This window comes from Solea senegalensis, unplaced genomic scaffold, assembly GCF_019176455.1.
Source record: "Solea senegalensis isolate Sse05_10M unplaced genomic scaffold, IFAPA_SoseM_1 scf7180000013253, whole genome shotgun sequence".
Lineage (NCBI taxonomy): Eukaryota > Metazoa > Chordata > Actinopteri > Pleuronectiformes > Soleidae > Solea > Solea senegalensis.
Window position 1 is genome coordinate 72,174 of NW_025320788.1, and position 17,311 is coordinate 89,484.

The 17,311-nt window shown below is 41.1% G+C and overlaps 3 protein-coding genes across 4 annotated transcripts in view; 1 reads left to right on the forward strand and 2 right to left on the reverse strand.

Annotated features, from left to right (window-relative positions):
• The window catches only part of LOC122760238 (pleckstrin homology domain-containing family A member 7-like), a 72,167-nt gene extending 71,707 nt beyond the window's left edge, over positions 1–460 (reverse strand). Inside the window, exon 1 of the mRNA XM_044015320.1 lies at positions 393–460. The gene's annotated coding sequence lies outside the window, so the exon portion shown is untranslated. The remainder of the gene's footprint in view (positions 1–392) is intronic.
• Positions 3–6,554, forward strand: LOC122760237 (nucleobindin-2-like). Its single transcript, XM_044015318.1, has 13 exons — positions 3–89; positions 417–560; positions 2,021–2,128; positions 2,265–2,397; positions 2,492–2,595; positions 2,729–2,914; positions 3,393–3,483; positions 3,570–3,628; positions 3,711–3,803; positions 3,904–3,993; positions 4,088–4,258; positions 4,660–4,720; positions 4,828–6,554. Exons 1-13 carry the CDS (start codon positions 66–68, stop codon positions 5,064–5,066), a joined length of 1,503 nt encoding a protein of 500 aa, XP_043871253.1. The 5' UTR covers positions 3–65; the 3' UTR covers positions 5,067–6,554.
• A 143-nt stretch (positions 6,555–6,697) lies between these two features.
• LOC122760236 (caprin-1-like) lies at positions 6,698–16,166 on the reverse strand. Of its 2 annotated transcripts, XM_044015316.1 has the most exons (17): positions 16,004–16,166; positions 14,171–14,305; positions 14,019–14,081; positions 13,801–13,887; positions 13,093–13,334; positions 12,296–12,378; positions 11,100–11,261; positions 10,970–11,022; positions 10,788–10,871; positions 10,542–10,703; positions 9,892–10,000; positions 9,541–9,593; positions 9,190–9,321; positions 8,778–8,937; positions 7,786–7,974; positions 7,382–7,488; positions 6,698–7,295 (listed from the first exon to the last, which is right to left on the reverse strand). In XM_044015316.1, the coding sequence occupies exons 2-17, from the start codon at positions 14,303–14,305 to the stop codon at positions 7,212–7,214; spliced, it is 1,905 nt and encodes a 634-aa protein (XP_043871251.1). In that variant the 5' UTR covers positions 16,004–16,166; the 3' UTR covers positions 6,698–7,211. The 2 variants fall into 2 exon arrangements, with proteins under 2 accessions (XP_043871251.1, XP_043871252.1); XM_044015317.1 differs by lacking the exon at positions 9,190–9,321.
• Positions 16,167–17,311: the final 1,145 nt, after the last annotated feature.

Consider the following 17,311-nt stretch of genomic DNA (forward strand, 5'->3'; position numbering starts at 1 on the left):
CGCTCTGTCCGTCAGCAAGTTCGGTTATTAGCGAGCCAGCAGCCGACGGGAGTCTAGCGGAACAGATGATGTCCAGGATTCACATTAAAGTCAGTATAATTACAGTGACACACACATAAATATGCTGCTTCAACATAATGGGGACATTTGGCGGCGTTGGTCAGACTGACAGTATCACATTATATGCGTAGTAAGCTGTGTCGGTGCTTGGGGTGATTAGCTAAATCTGTCAGTGGCACAGCTAAAGCTTCCTCGGGTTATTATTAGCTACGTAGCCAGTAATGTGTGACCTATTGCTGTTGTGGTCTGAGCTCAAGACTTTATATAAATGATCGTGTTTACTGTCAATTATTGTTTAATGTAAACGACAGAGTGCGATAACTGTGTTGTACCTTTGGTTGTTTTGTCGTTTGCAGATGTGTTGGAGCCGGGTGTTCCTCAGCAGCTGGCTCCTGCTGCTGCTGCTCCAGCTCCTGTGTTCAGAGGCAGTGCCCATCAGCATGGACAAGACGAAAGTCAAAGAACCAGAGCAACAGTTCAAAGAGCCTCCAGCCAGTGTGGTGAGGAGACAACAAAAGAATTATCAATCACCTTGTGAATCAGCTTGATTTCACTTCCTTATTGTTACAGACCTAAATGATTCAGCAGCTATATAGGTTTTATTTTAGCAGTTTATTCTCTGCCAACACATTAATTTTTTATCTGTTTTTGATAACCAATCAGTTAGTTGTTCTCTAATATTTGCTATGTCAGAATAATTTTGTTTCATATGACTTGTTTTCATAACCCCTGCTTAAACCGCATTTTCAAAAATATAGCCACGAGCTAACTCACATTTATTTGTCTTTCCATCCACTGCTGTTGAACAAATATTGTGAATTAATTCACTGAGATAAGCGGCCAACAAGGTCGCCACAGAAGAATGATAGGAGGGCACAATAGGATAATGCTAATACAAATAACAGCAAGCGAGATTTGCGTGGCGCACTCATTATTAATTATTTATGATAGTTGCTTCTTGCACTAATTCAAGGAACACTGTGGTTTCCTCCTCATTTCACACTTTCTGTGTCTTTGTCAGCGGTTTTCACCATTTTAACACTGCAGTGAAATGTGAAACCACTTTATTTTTTTAGACTGGGGTTCCACGTTCAGTTTGTTTATATGCAAATCAAACGTGTGGATAACAGTCTGGTGAAAATCTGCCTATCGTTGAAACTGGATGTCAGACAAAGAGAGCACGTTTGAGAATTGAAAATTGTGAATGGCAACTCCTTTTTTACTATTTATTTAATAAATGAACCAATGTTCTTAAACTACTTTTTAGTGGTTCTTCTATGTCCACCATAGGAGTTTATGTTTCTGGCCTCATTGATTTGATTGTCTGTCTCGGACTTATTTGGACACAAATGAGTAGATTTTGGTGGTGATCCAGATCTGGATTAGATTTTTAAGCAATTAATAATTTTGCACATAAGGGAATCTATCAACATTGTGGAAACTGAGCGAGTTTGGTGAAGGTTTGCACTCTGAGCGCTTTCTCTAGTAAGGAAGTAAACAAACGGCCAAGTTACTGTTTGTACATAAGTTTAACAGCATATATTTGAATGAGTGATGGCCTGACGACACACCTTAAACCCTATTTCTAACCCTATTTTAAACTATTCCATCATCCGTGCAGCTCCAGATGTTGCAGCTTTGTGCGTGCACAGATTGGAATCTCTGATTTCTTCCTCAGGGAGGCTTTGTGCGTCTCAAATATTGACATAGTGGCTCGGCTGTTTGAACAAATACCAGGTGCATTCAAGTGACAGCGCAAGTGACAATGCAACCGTTTTTATTGTCGAGTGTCGAACTTCTGTGGCGTGATATGGCAGTAATGGAGTTTATTATTTATCCATTTCATTATCTGTCATCACTACAGCCAACATCTGGACAGAAGATCAATAATATTGGTCACATATTGTAATATAATAAGCAATTAAAAAGACTTTATTGATTTTATTTTTACATTTTCTAGGACACTGGACTCCACTATGACCGTTACCTCAGAGAAGTCATCGATTTCCTTGAGAAAGATCAGCATTTCAGAGAAAAGCTCCACAACACAGACATGGAAGACATCAAGGTATAGTCCCCGTTCTTTTCCATTTGCTTTCTAATTTTGGTCCAAAGGTATTTTATTTGAAGCTGTGATGAAGTTCGTGTATGTTGTGCCACAACTTTGGTCGTCAACACGTTTGTGTCATTCCTGTGTCACACAGCAAGGAAAGCTCGCCAAAGAGCTGGACTTTGTCAGCCATCACGTCAGAACGAAACTGGACGAGCTGAAGAGGCAGGAGGTTAACCGACTGCGCACTCTGATTAAGGCCAAGCAAGACATCGAAGGAGGGAACGGTACGTTGTGCATTCGTTTCTATGCAAAACAAGAGGCTACAGCTTCAAAGTTATTAAGTTTGGCTATAAAGGTTGTCATTTACGTCCTGTGCAGACATCGCCGTGGACCACCAGGCTCTGCTGAAACAGTTTGAGTACTTGAACCACATGAACCCACACACGTTTGAGGTGGATGACCTAGATCTGCTCATCAAATCGGTAACTCTCACTGCTTCTTCACGCTACAAGAAATGTCCGTTTGAAGCCATGTTTACATGAAGTGAAGTTAGTCTAGTGAACTTTCATATGAAGGGAAAATATCTAACCGTCGAAATGTTTCCCTTTCGTAAAGGCCACCAACGACCTGGAGAACTTTGACAAAGAGAGACACGAGGAGTTCAAGAGGTATGAAATGATGAAGGAGCACGACAGACAGGAGCACCTGAAAACACTGGACGAGGAAGAAAGAAGGAAGGAGGAGGAGCACTATGAGGAGATGAGGAAGAAGCACGCCGACCACCCCAAAATTAACCACCCGGTATGTCGGATTTAAGGTTACACTCCCCTCTGGATGTGCTCATTGAGAGCTGCGGACAAAGTTGTTTTTATCCTCTTTCTCATACTGTAATTTAACAGTCTTTATAATGAGAGTGTGGCAAACAAGCACAGGGAATGAGTGTGCAAAAGAGGTGTAAAAAAGAATTATTGCTTCGGTTAGGTTGCTTCGACGTCTCAGTCTGCTTGTTTTCTCGCCTTTTCATTAGACGTAATGTCTTTTATATGACTTTGCAAGGTGTTACTGTAACTCGATTATCTTATTTTATGGTATCTGAAGAGACACATTGAGTTTTATCTTTTAAAATGTGTGCACGGGATAAAAGAAGTATGCTTTTATGGGGCCGTGAGTTGGAAGTGTTTGTGTATATTTGGCACTGACATGTCAACACTGCACAGGAAGCTATGTGTGTTGAAATCAGTTTTAACTGTGGTGTAATTTAGCATTTTTTCTGTTGCAGGGCAGCCAGAATCAACTGAAGGAGGTGTGGGAGGACGCTGATGGTTTGGACCCTGAAGATTTTGACCCCAAGACCTTTTTCAAACTGCACGGTAAGACCTTGTACTGCTTGTTATAACAGTAGCCGCGTGTGCAGTCGTTCAGTCCTAACATGACATTAATAACCTCTGTACTGCAGATTCTAACGGCGACGGCTTCTTCGATGAACAGGAGCTGGAAGCTTTGTTCACCAAAGAGGTAAAAGTCGTGCGCTTTGTCAACATTTTGTGCCGTTCCAGTGAGTTATCTTTGCACCGATTGCTGGACTTTGCTGTTTCAGTTGGAGAAAATCTACGATCCCACCAACGAAGAGGACGATATGGTGGAGATGGAGGAAGAGAGGCTGCGTATGAGAGAACATGTGATGAACGAGGTACAGTAAGAGTTACACTAAGCTTAAACCTCCATCTTTTATTGTTTTATTATTGTTTTGACCTTGCCAGTGAGTAATACATGATACATGTTCTTTGTAGGTGGATTCTAACAAAGACAGGCTGGTCTCTATGGATGAGTTCCTGGTTGCTACAAAGAAGAAAGAATTCTTGGAGCCAGATAGCTGGGAGGTGAGACTTTTTTTTCTTTTTTGCGCTGAAATTATTCAAGAGAAATGTTAAAAATATCAAATAAACGGATCCCCGTCTTTGTCGTGGTCCTCAGACGCTGGAGCAGAACCAGATGTACACCGATGAAGAGATGCGGGAGTTTGAGGAGCACCTCACACAGCAAGAGCAGGATCTCCAGCTGAAGGCCGTTGACCTTCAGAAACAGCGAGAGGAGCTGGAGAAACAGCAGGAGCAGCTGAACTCGCAGAAAATAGAGCTGCAGCAGGTAAGCAGTGGTACAACTGTACAGAAAACAGTGAGGACCATGCTTATTACAGTTTCTTTGTAGTTTGAATGTGACTGAAGGTTATTTCTGACATCATGGCAATATCAAGGTCTCCCTTTTTCCAGTGAGACCCAGTGTTAAAGGCGACAGAGGCAAGAGCATGGATTTAGGAGACAGAGAGAGACAAAGATTTTGAAATTGTGGATCATCTAGTTGCTTTCAAACTAGATGATAAGATTTTTTGCAATTAAGATCACATCACGGACTTGTAGCTGCACTATTAACATCAGATTTTGATATTGGTACATCCCTAATTAAGCCCTTGAATGTTTTAATGATGTCTCGTGGCACAGTGTGCACCTTCCAAATATAAGATAACATATGAAACTCTGCTGTTACAGGCCGTTGAGCACATGGAACGACTGAAATCACAAAAAGTAGAGCCTCCTCCAGAGGTTCACGGTGAGTGTTGAGAGCACCAATTTTGTTTTATCGTTTGATGGCTGCTTGATTTTTTTTTTTTTTTACGAGCTGGGCTCCGAGAACATAAACCTGTGTCTTTGCTTCAGTTGAAGGAAACGCTATCCCAGAGATGCATCAAGTTGACGATCAGTTGCATTTTCAACACGACGCTCAACAACAACAACAACAAGGACTTCACCCTGGATACCTTGCTCCTGAAGATACGCCTCAGGAACACCACGGCCAACAAAATCCAGACTTGGCTCAGCACGGACTCCCACAGACGCACCAGGATCTGCCACCAGGCCACCACCAAGTTTCACAAGACCAGCACAACGTGCCCTAAAGACTCTGTCAAAACTTGAAATCACCAGACTCTCGCGGCACCTCCTCTCCAGCGTGCAGAGCAACAGTCCCGCCCGAGTGTCACGACTCTTCAAGCAGCGCGACGCGGGGGTTTTGGAGCACATTCAACACGAAAGGAAAGCTGCACAAACTGAATCTTTTGAACGACGCCAGTGTTTGATAATAACTGTAATCTCTGGATTACACAAAAAGAATTAAGTGTACAATGACCAACCGAGGACATGCATCTGCACATGTGCATACTTTGTTGTGTTTGATGACTTCAGAAATCATCGGGAATGTTTGGTAATACAACTCTACAAAAATCTAAATTTTTTGGGACTTTCTTGACCCGTCGTTTGCTGTTGAAAGTACAAAACCTCTAAATGCCACTGGATCCTCAATCTAATTAAAAAGTAAAAGTCAATTTCATGCCATTTGTGACTTGACGAGACAAAAATATCCCCAAACACTTCATCAGGCACATTAGTGAATGAGTTCAACGTTTTCTATGATTGCATTAAAGCCTGAAAGAGAACAGGCACTTACATTTTTAATCAACATTCATCACTTTTGATAAAAGGAAAACTTTATACCTCAAAACTTAGCGTTTTAACGGCTTGCTTGGGGGCAAACGGGCACAGTGTCATGCTGTTATAATCTGCAAGGCTTCAGTCAGATCGGTGTAGGAAACATTTGACTTGATCTCCAGCTGCTACTATAAAACAAACTATATTTTAACCTGTGAAAACAAATCATTTTAACCTATACCTTTCACTCCTGTGCTATTGGTCACTTGTGGACTGATTTCTAAACCTATTTTGTTTGTATGGACAGTTTTTCCACATTTTTCTCAATTGTAGTAGTTGTGCTAAACCCAAAAACAGGCATTTTTCAGGCTGAGGAGAGAAAGATACCTGTGAAATCAAATTGCCCTTCAAAATATTGGACCCTCAATACTCTGGCAATGATTTACCCCGGCAGAAACTGTTAAAAAAAATTAATTAATACATTTTTGTAGTGTTACTATGAGCATTGTAGTGGACTTTCTAGCTTTAGATCCACTCATACGTGTGTACGTGCCGTGTTTATTTATGATTATTTGCTTAATTTATCAGTTAGGATATGTTCATAGTATCAGTTAATTCTAAAAAGGCTCACACTCGCATCACATGCTGCTTTTTTTCCCCCGATCGTGTGTTTTCTGAGAGTACGATGTAACCGCCATGATATTCAGTCCTTTTGTGGTTCCTTCTTGCTGGTGAATACCACTTTATACTGAAAGCTTTGTTTACATCAAGTTCAAATAACAGCTCTTGCCTTACTGCGGTTTATCTGAACATGGGATACTTTTATCGTCTTGCCTTGTCTTTGGGTTACAGTGTGCCAAGTGCTCCTTGGACACAATATTGCATCATCATCATCAGATGCACCACTGTCTTATTTTGTTGTTACTGTGCAAGATAATAAAACCATTTGGATCTTTCAATTTGATTCATAATCAAATGATATCATTAGAAAACAGTTAACAGCTCTGATGGAACAGCTTTGATTTTTAAGAAACAAAACTGGGCCAAAAAGCATATTATACATCATCACAATGTGACACATACAGAGTTAACAACAGGAACGTAATAGAACACAACTTTATTGAAACAGTTTCAATGAATAACATCAGCGTACAAAGAGGTGACTGGGGTTAAAAACAAAATTAAATGCTTTTCTGAAAAGTATTAGATCCAAAGGAAAATAGTGGCCGGCGACGTAGGGCAGAAGGAAATCAGTCTCGTGACATTAGATGGACAGTGACAGGGTATTTTTTGCATTTATTTTGTACAAAAAATAAATTAATGAACTCTTTCAAGTTTACAGGAATATCTATTTGTTGTTGCACAACACACAGACATGCTGATAATCCTACATGTGGTGAAGTTCAGCATTTTTGTGTTAAAACATTTAGAGGATCTAGACAGACCGAAGCAGACCGACTGACTGACTGACTGACTGACAGTAAAAGACCAGGACTTATAAAAATAAAGAGAACCAATGACAACTAAAAGATTGTTAGAAAAGTGAGCTGGGGCAGAACACATTCAAAAATCCTGAATGTTCAACGTGGCGCGAATTTGACGGTCCTTAAAATCCTTTAGGATCGCATTGCTTGAGCATTACCCCGAGACAAACCCCGAGGTCCCTGGGCAGCGCCCCGTTTGTAGCCTTGATATCCCTCCTTCAAGAAACACATATAACAGATACTCAGTGTATGATACGAGCTATTTTGTACATGCAGTACTGAACGAGGACCGGCAAACTTACCCGCTGGTAGGAGCTGTTGGAATAGTCCCGAGACGAGTTCAGCTGGGTTTGACCGTAAGCGCTGCTGGGAGCGTTTGAGAAAGGAGGCCGATATCCTTCATATCCCCCTGATGAACAAGCATTGTGTCATCACAGTGAATCATGACATCACGTCAACTCTGTAGACGTGATGTCATAATTCACTGTACGTGTGTGTGTGTGTCACTTTAAGGCCTGACAGCTATTAGAACTTAGCAGAGCAGCTAGTGTTGACTATGCAATGTCCTCTTTTGGTGGTGGCACTGTGCCCAGGACAAAAAAAACACACACACACACACAAAACACTAGCTATGTGACGCAACAGACCCACAATGCAGTGTGGCAAGGTTTAAATCGGTTGTCCAGTCGGACTTAGATGCTCGTACCTCGAAATCCGTTGGAGGAGCCCCGGTATCCATTCGTCATGCCCCTTGCGTTCCTGGGTCCGCCTCTGGGTACGGCCCTGCTGCCGTAGAAGGACTGGCCCGACTGTACGAACCCTGCACCTGGAGCGGACTCTTCATGAGCTCCTGCAGGGGCCAGGACCTGGTCTTGGGGCTGGAATCCACTGACAACTACGAACAAGAAAGGAGACTTGTGTTTATAACACAGTGAAACAAGTCACAGCTATGTTTTTGTTTACTTCCGGTGCAGAGTTCAACCCAATATCACACTCTAATACTTTGTCAAACTAGAGCTAAAAACCGTAACCTAATTCTACATTCCTTGTGTGATTTTACATTTTAACATCAGTTATGACAAGTATGATGTATTAGGCTTTTTTTCCAATAGTGATAGTAGCTGGGACAATGGTACTTTTCTGCTCTGACGAGGTTCCAAGCGAGCTAAGTGAGTCGATACTATGCGTGATGCCATGAGACTGCCGGCCACGGATTGGTAACTCACTGCCAAACTGTAGATCAATTAAAATGGCTTTAAAATTCCTGAAAACTCACGTTAATCTCCAACAGAAATGTCTCAAATAAATAAATATATATAAATAAAATAAATAAAAAAATCTCAATATTTCACCGAGGAGTCTGGTGTATTTAGCGTTAGCACTGCCAAACGAGTCGCATCACACCGTCACTGTCGCCTTATTTTAGGTCAGTGACTGTGACAGACGGAGTCTGTGCATTAGTCTTTTTAATTAACTGATTCTAATGATTCAGTACATGGAAAATAACTTTATAAATTACTTTACAAGTCACTAGTTAATAGTTTGTGTGTGTCGCATATATTGCAGTTTCATAAATACAATAAAATACTCATTAGAATGTTAGTATTCTATGCTAAACACAAAATACACACATCTTTTCCCCCTTTGACCAAAATCCTTGGTCAAAACACATGTAACCAGTCAAAGCTCTTGCCTCACCTGACTGTAATGTCTCCTGTGGGATGTCGGCCTGGTCCACAGTACTCTCCGACTGGCTGCTGAACCCTTGTCCGTAGCCACCGGGGAACTGGCTGGACTGCTTCAGAGGGTCTGCTTGGCCTTCGGTGGCTGAGGGTACAGGCGCGCTCAAATGAAATACCTAAAAACAGAAAGACACGTCGACTGTATTTCCGCTGTATCCGAACAAAAATGTCACATCGCAGCAGAGCCACCGAGGAGAACGCTTCGGTGAGAAGGATTCGGTTTTCAATGGTGCAACAACGATCAACTAGCGCTAACTAATGCTAGCTTTCCCAAACATGTATGGAACCTGGACGATTTTGACAGAAGGCACCAGAAAGTGTTTCCTGTTTTTTTTAGTATTGAACTGGACGCAGGGAGAAAGCATTACCGCTTGCACCGAGTGGAAGGGTGCCGCGTTGACATTGATGCCTCCAGTGTGGGTGGATTTGGAGACGGGTGGGAAGGCAGAGGACAGAGAACATGGGGCGGGGGGCGGCTCAGGCGAAAGAGACATCAAGGCCTGGGGGTAGGAGGAAGGTAGGAAGGAAGGAAGGAAGGAAATTGGGACGGCAAGGAAACAAGGATTGTGGAATGGTCAGTGTGAAAGATGGGTTTGGTGATTTTTCAATTCAAAAGCTCCCCTTCTACCTCATTATAGTAATTACACATTAGATAACATCATGTTTACTCAGCACCAGGTCACACTAACTAGTTCCTGCCAAGCTTCCTCTAGACTTACTTGTGTGGGTTCTTGTGGTCCCGACAGTACACTTGTTTGGGAAAGTCTGGACTCTGTGTGGGTTGCAACAAAAACAAAAAAGATTTCAGAAAATACTTCACATGTATGAAGGGAGGACTGTGTCTGGACAGAGAAGCACTTTTCACAACTGATCGTTTTTGCGAGCAATCGTCTAAGCTTCATTTCAAATACTTTGTGGTGTCACAGAGGGAAAAAAACAACTAAAATTGCATTACTGTCCAAATACTGAAAGACCCAACTGTGTCTCATTTAAAAAAACAAAACAAAAAAAACACAAAAACCTGTTCTAATAACCTTATTAATTTAATCAGTGAATCATCTGGCACTGACCTGAAGGACAGCCCATCTGCTGCAGGTCAGCAGTCTGCACAGGCTTCATAGGCTGGGCAGACACGATGGCTGGATCCATGGCATGGCCATCAAACTCCAACATGGAGTCCTAGGACAACCAAACAGAACAGAAATACATTTTTAGAGGTTTTGAACTGAAAGATTTGGGTCCAGTGTCGTATCCTTTCGGCCCCTTTTTTCCCCCTCGATAACTTTCACTTTCAATATCTGGCAGTTATTCAATGACAAGTACATGATGCATAGCTCCAATTCTCTGATTGTATCCATAAATCTTTTACTGCTTTATCCTCCACATGAGGGTCACGGGAGGTGCCAATCTCAGCTGACACGGGGTGAAAGGCGGGGTCACACCCAGGACAGATCGCCAATCCACAGAGTTTGAATTTTCTCGATATAACAAACAGTCTAGGAGATGCGATAATGAGAAGTATGCATGACAAATACAGAGTGGTTGTCTGAGTTAGTGACACATACACACACAGTTCTCAAACCTAGCGCTGGAAACTACCACGAGACATTGAGACAGAAGTTACACATTGGAGCTTTAATTCAAGCTCCTTACGTTCATGAATATATAAATAACACAAAGTGCTGAGCTGGACATTACATTATATACTGGATTAACATGCCTGCATGAAGTTGTACGTTCCTTGCATCTGGGCCATGAGGTCCTGCACCACCTGTTTTCTGACCACTGGGTCAGGGGTGGGAGCGGGAGCGACATGGTTCGCAGTAACAGTCGGTTCTGGAGCCAGTTGGGCAGGGGGTTGGTGCTGGATGGAATTCAATATCTAGTCAAGATAGAGTTATTACACAGAGATTAGATTACAGCGACATGCAGCACAGTGGTGTGATAGAGTCCAGCAGCAGCATACCTGAGCCTCCACTGTCCACTCCTCCACTTGGTCTTTATCTGTACCGCTGTATGGAGTTTCTGGAATGAACTGTCTGTTTACAAACTACGACACAAGACAGCACACGGAACGTAAGGGAAAAACAGCCGGCGTGTGAAGCATCATACAGGATTCATGCAAACAGTATGTTTAAAAAATCTCACCTCTGTGGCTTCCACTGTAACTGGCTGCATGAAAGGTTCACTGACTGTTCCTTCTGGTGAGAAAAAAGGCAAATGTGATGTGATGACAGATTTCTTGCTGCAGTAAAAAATATATTTGGTATTTAGTTACCTGGTTCTGAAGGCTGCTGCTCCTCAGTCTTTGTCTCAGCCACCACCACAACCTGCTCTTCTTGCTCCTCTTCCTGCTCACAGGATCCATTCTGATGCGTTTGGGCTTTGTCAAAGTAACCACTCTGCAGTACTTTGTCCAACATGTCCTTCAGCAGCTTATCTGGAACAAAGGCACGGGGACAAGTGAGGAAAAAGAAAAGCCAGGCTTAATGATTTACACGCAGTCTCAGCAGGGTATATTCAAACAAACTATTTGGACGCCGTCACATTTTCCCCCTTCGCGTTTAAGAACGTACAACCTACGCTCTGGAGGTAGAGCGTGGTGAAGATGGATGACACTCCCGAATTAAAGTTTGTTTGCCAAAGGACTTTCAGAGTATGTGAACAATTATTCTCTGATTTAATAAGACAAAAACCGAGCTCCTGTTCTCATGTTTTCACTTTGTTTTTCACCACAGAAAGGCTGATGGGCAAAATGTGGCAATATTAGTCATTTACAATTCAGTCCACTGAATACTTTCGGGAGCATTTATATGTGAATTCCATTCCTTATTATTTTTAATATTCCAATTATATTCACATTTTTTAAATAAAATTTGAATACATTTTAACTTAATATGTGGTTGTTATATGTTCTGTCCACTGGGCCATAAATGGGACACTGGCAGACTGCAGGTGCCTCATGAACGACGGCGTTAATATAATTAGCCGCGTTGCGGTGATGGAGAACACTGACTCGCGTTCTGCTCTCCCGAGTTTGACACCGATGCCGTTTTGAGAATTATATCTTTCACCTCCCATTCCTCGTCTATGTAATGTGCGGTGACAGTCATAAATGCTTCCGGGGCACCTCTGACGCGTGGCTGAGAGCCGTGTAACCTGGCTCAAGCTGGAGGGAGGCAAAAAATAGGAGTGTCGATCTCCGTGGGTGTTTTATCGCCGTGTGACTGAAAAAGCTTTATTGTTCTGCGTGAGCAAAGTATTCTGTTTTCACACGGAAAGAGGCAGAAGAAAGAGGGCCGTCGCCACGTTTTAACACATGTATTAAAAAAAATTTAATTATAATTACAGCACTCGATTATCATTGATTTTTTTTAATATTCGAATTATATTCGACTACCAAAATTTGTTCCAGCAGCCCTATTGTGAACTAACTCTTTGTATGAGGTGATCAGAAGTCATCATAATACTTACATGTGGTCCCCGCAACGGCCTTGTCTTTGCCCTCAAGCAGCTCCCACAAGTGAACTGATGCCTCATCATACTGGTCAGTCAACCTGCAAGTCACACAAAGTAAACATACAGATTATTTGTATGTTAGTGGCCATCGGTTGCCATATCCTTACTCGTTAAGTAGGCAAATAATGCAGCCATTTACAGTACAAATCATAAATAATATTCATATAACTGTCTACTTCCCCAGATGACATTTCATCACATGATATTTTTACTAGGTTGATGAACATAGGCAGCTAAAAAGAAGCAGTTGCCAATTTTCTCCAAGAAGTATAGTCATTTCACTTTATCAGTATTATCTGCAATCCAAACACATATTTCTAAGTTAATATGGAGGCTCACATTTGTGCTGTGTCCTGGTGCCAATCCCAGCTGACATGGGTGAAAGGTGGGGTGCACCCTGGACCCTGTTTTGAGAGGCTTTATTTTGGCCCAACATTTTATTTTCCTTCAGCAGTATTTCATAGGACACGAGTAGGCAAAGCTGAGAACACTTTATTTTTTAATTGGCTTGACTGCAGGGGCAGCTAAATGTAGAAGTGACTTATATGTCATTGTCTCAAGTAATGTGTATCATTCAATACTAGTTTAAGGAGGAAAGGAAAACACTGATTTATTACAGCTCAATTGTCATACTTGTAGAATTGTAAAATTTAAGTGGTACATAGGTATTGCAATACACTCAAATCACCCTCATAATCATAGTCTTACATCTGCACACTTATTGGTTCTCAGAATCCCAGCCACACGCTTACCTGACATCATAATTCCTATCAGGTCCCACCAGTTTGTAAAATTCATCAAGGGATGTCAGGTCAGCGTCAATGAGCAAAGGAGAACCAGTGGCATCAGGTCGTTTGAGGTCCTGCCTGACGCCGTCTTCTCCCAACTGGTCCAGTAAAAACTGAAGCTCCAAAACCGTCTTAAGTCGCCGTTGTTCCATTTCCTCTCGCTGCAGCTGTTCCCGCCGCGCGTTCTTCTTCACCGTCTTTTGAAGCTGAACACACAAAGTCGCATATCAATCGATCTTTAGTTATCAGGGACAATGCAGTGAGACATAGTGGACATAAATTGCATCTGATGTACTGCACAAAGAGTAACACGTACAGTAAAAACAACAATGATGTGTTTCAGCACATTTTGCTTACTAATCAAATTGCAGCCCTGCTAAGTTTCATTATGGAAGCTGCTGCTTTTGTTGATTACTGAGGACAAAAATCACTATGCAGTAACCTGCTTTTGGTGTGGAGGTGAAAGACCTACATACAATTTCCATATGTGCATATTAAAAAATATTATTCATTCACTTATTTAAAAAAATACAGCAGCTATAAAGAAATAGTTTTTCTTTGGACTCAAAGCAAATTTGCTGCAACTAAATCATAACATTTAATTTAGAGCCGTACAGACAGATATTTAAAATGTTCAAAAGGTTTGAAACTTTATTGTCATTATGGTCTTACCTCGAGACCCAATACCTGGAAACTCTTATGCAAGTCTCGAGCAAACTCAAGATTGTGGTGGATCTCTTGATACTTCGACAAGGCTTCCTTCAGGTACACCGGGGGAGAAAAATTATTAAGATTAAGATTGTCTGTCACAGAAAATGTTGCAGTAGTATTTGTGTAAATAAGATTACATGACAGGCTGCAGTTTTAAACACAAATCGGCTTTATCTTACCAGCTGATCCTGATTCAGCTTTTCTCCTTTATCCTTCTTTGTTTGGTAGTCATCCAGTTTCGACTAAGAATATTGCAAGACAAGAAGATCACACATGATGATGTTAAGGAAATTATGACTATTTAATTTAATTTAGAAAGAAATATAAATACCTTTTTCTTTTCCATGTTGCGGACCTTCTTGTCAATCACAGCAAGAACCTGCTTCATGGTCTCAGACTGACTTACGTTTCCCAGGTCTGGAATGGCAGACTGAACAGCATTGTTGCCAACCATTGCTGAAGGCATCTACGGAAAGAAAAAGTATAACTGCTATTAATCGATCCCTCTGATCTGATTACAAGTGGTCAGCGGTAACTAAGCACAGGTCTGGCATACATCTTCTGATCCGATCCCAAAAACCACTAAGTGGTTTTGATGACGCATGTGGCCACATTCCTTTGCATGCATGAATGCAATACATCTTCACGATGTTTTAGAGACCCTTCAGCTGATGTCTTTAAACCTGTCGCAATTTCACAGAGAACCTGGTGCCCATACATTGGATTATTCAAAGTCAGTAACAACCACTACTGATCACCACATGAATTTTTTTTGTAATGTTTAAAATCATATTTGTGCTTTGATTCATTCAACCCCATGAGTTCTTTTTTGGCTCTTCCTCCCTCTCTTACTGGCACAGACACAGTAACACGATTTAATTCTGACTTCTGTGTACCAATTTACCGGAGTGAGATCAGGTCACAGGTCTAGTGTGCAGCATTTATTTGAATGAGTTATTTTTGACAGTGTGCGCATTTCAGGTATTGCAGCAGAAGCAGATGCACAACATCCTTCCTAGTTAGTGAATGCCACCATGGTTCCCCATACTTGTAAGGAAGGATATGAGGAGTCCATTGTTTGTTCCAATTTGTAGTTTCACTATTCACTACTACTGGATCTTAACACGGTACACTTATGATTAGATCGCTCCAAAAAGAGGTTGGTTCCGGGTCTGAACAGGGCCCTGTGTTGAATTAAAGGGTAAACATCCCCAAGAAAGGTTCATGTTGAGTTGCTACTGATTCAGTGACATTTGGATAATTATGACCTGGATGAATGAGAATCTACACCGTCGTAACATGTAACAATTACTTGGTGGTTTTGTGGTGGTGCTAATGTTGATGGTGGAGATAGGAGAGGGGGGTGAATAGCTAGGTTTTAACACAGTCACAATAGAATACTTAAACCCATTAGGCTGTGTGTTACTATCTCAAAGCAACCGATTGATTCATAATTGACCTTAATGCATTTGTCCTAGACAGCTGAACCTAACAGACAACGGTCTGTGTGTCGTCTTGGGTTAACATGAGGACACGTTTATTAAAAAGTGATCGAATTGAAAGTGAAAACAAGAAAAGCAATAAGACTTATGTTACAGATAAAATGAAAACAGGTGTTAGATACATGTAAGAAGCCTGAACTCAAACAGAAAGGAAGTTGTCACAAGTTAAAATGTAGGCCTTCGCTTTATCGTTTAAAACCTCAGCTCCTTTAAAAACGCCGGCTAATCTTATACGCTCACACTCGCAATATACAGCGAAAATCACATCATATTACGCAACTTTTAGCATTGAAACCCGACTTCTGGTTTCGTTGGCAGCCGTTTTTAACCACCGGTAAACGTTAGCCACCGACATCAAAGTCAGTTTTGAAGCGAAGACTGGTCCAAATTTCCCCGTTCTATTGTTAGCTGCGAAGCTAACAAGCTCGATAACGTTATGTGGCCAATGCCCCGACTCAGGTGAGTGAAAAAATAAACCAATACAAACACATTAGTCAACAGTTATTCGAGGTTGCTATAAAACCAAATATTTTCTCGACGTTTTCCACCGTGAAAAACAAAGAGCATCTCGGGACGCTGCGACAACTCGTGTTGTGCGTGCAAAGATGATTAACATTGATATGTGAAACTGGCGTGTGCTGGCGATGGCGACATTTTCATACCTTTATACTCTTTGTCTTCAAAGAGATCCCCTCTGTCAGATTTAAAGTGAGCTGTGTGAGTGTCTGAATCTTTCTCCCCCAGTTGTAATTTTTCGAGGATGCTCAGGCTCGCACCGACCAAACGCTTACTAGCTGCTGCTGGGCTAACTGGTGCGGCTACAAGGACCCCTCGTGTGTGCTGACCTCAACTTTGCCTGAGCGTAAAATAAATATTTAAAAAAAAATAAATATAAAATCAAAGGAATCGAGCTGACGTCATCCTGCTGCACTAAGAACGTCCTCTTAAACATGTATTTTCAATACGAATACAATACAATAATTAAGGCCAAGACTGAATGCAGATGCAGGAAACCTTTATATTCATAAAACTGATTTAGCCATTAGACTTCATTGTGTAAAAGCATCAAAGCCTCAAAGCATCTAAAGCTCTATTTGCATGCTTTTTATTGTGGAATTATTATTTTGCTGTGCATGTTAATAGTCAGTGTTTATGATTTCTTGGTGTGTTGCAGTTAGGGCTGAAATAATTACTGATCAATTATGAAATGAATCATCATCTACTTTGATAATTGATTCATCGGTTTGAGGTTGTTGTTTTTTCATTATGAAACACGTTTTCTGATTTTTCAGCTTCTTGAATGTGAATATTTTCTAGTTGCTTTGCTCCATATAACAAAGAAATCATCACAAATGAATTAATTTTGGTTTGTGTACATCATCATTTCCAGGTTTGAAAAACAATGTTGGACATTTTTCAACATTTTCTGACATTTTATGGACCAAAGGAAAACAATCAACAGATTAATCGATTGTAAAAATAATCATCAGTTGCTAATAATGTTACTGAGGGAACATCAGTAAATGAAAATAAAATTGATTGGTGGACTTAATTTTAAAATGACTCATTTAGTGTCCTTTACCCATCAAAAAGGAATTATTAATGTTTTATTTTATCCTGTGTAAACTAATGTTAGAAAGAAGTCCCATGAGTTGTCCTTGATCAGAACTACATAGGTCTATGCTTTGGAGTAGTATAGGCTGCATTTACACTGCATGGTACAAGTGACCCAACGTGGATCTTTTCCTCCCATGTGACCCATGACAGTGTGAGCAGGAAAAAAGCACAGGGATTCAGATATCGTCATTTGTATGTGGAAATAAATCAGATACGAATCAGATAATATGTGCATTTGCATCTACAATGAAAGCAGACAGATCAGATATTCAGCTGTCAATGCTTCCTTAAAAATGAGATGGTGGTGAATGACATGTACATGTTTAAACTATCTATGATCACTATCTATTTCT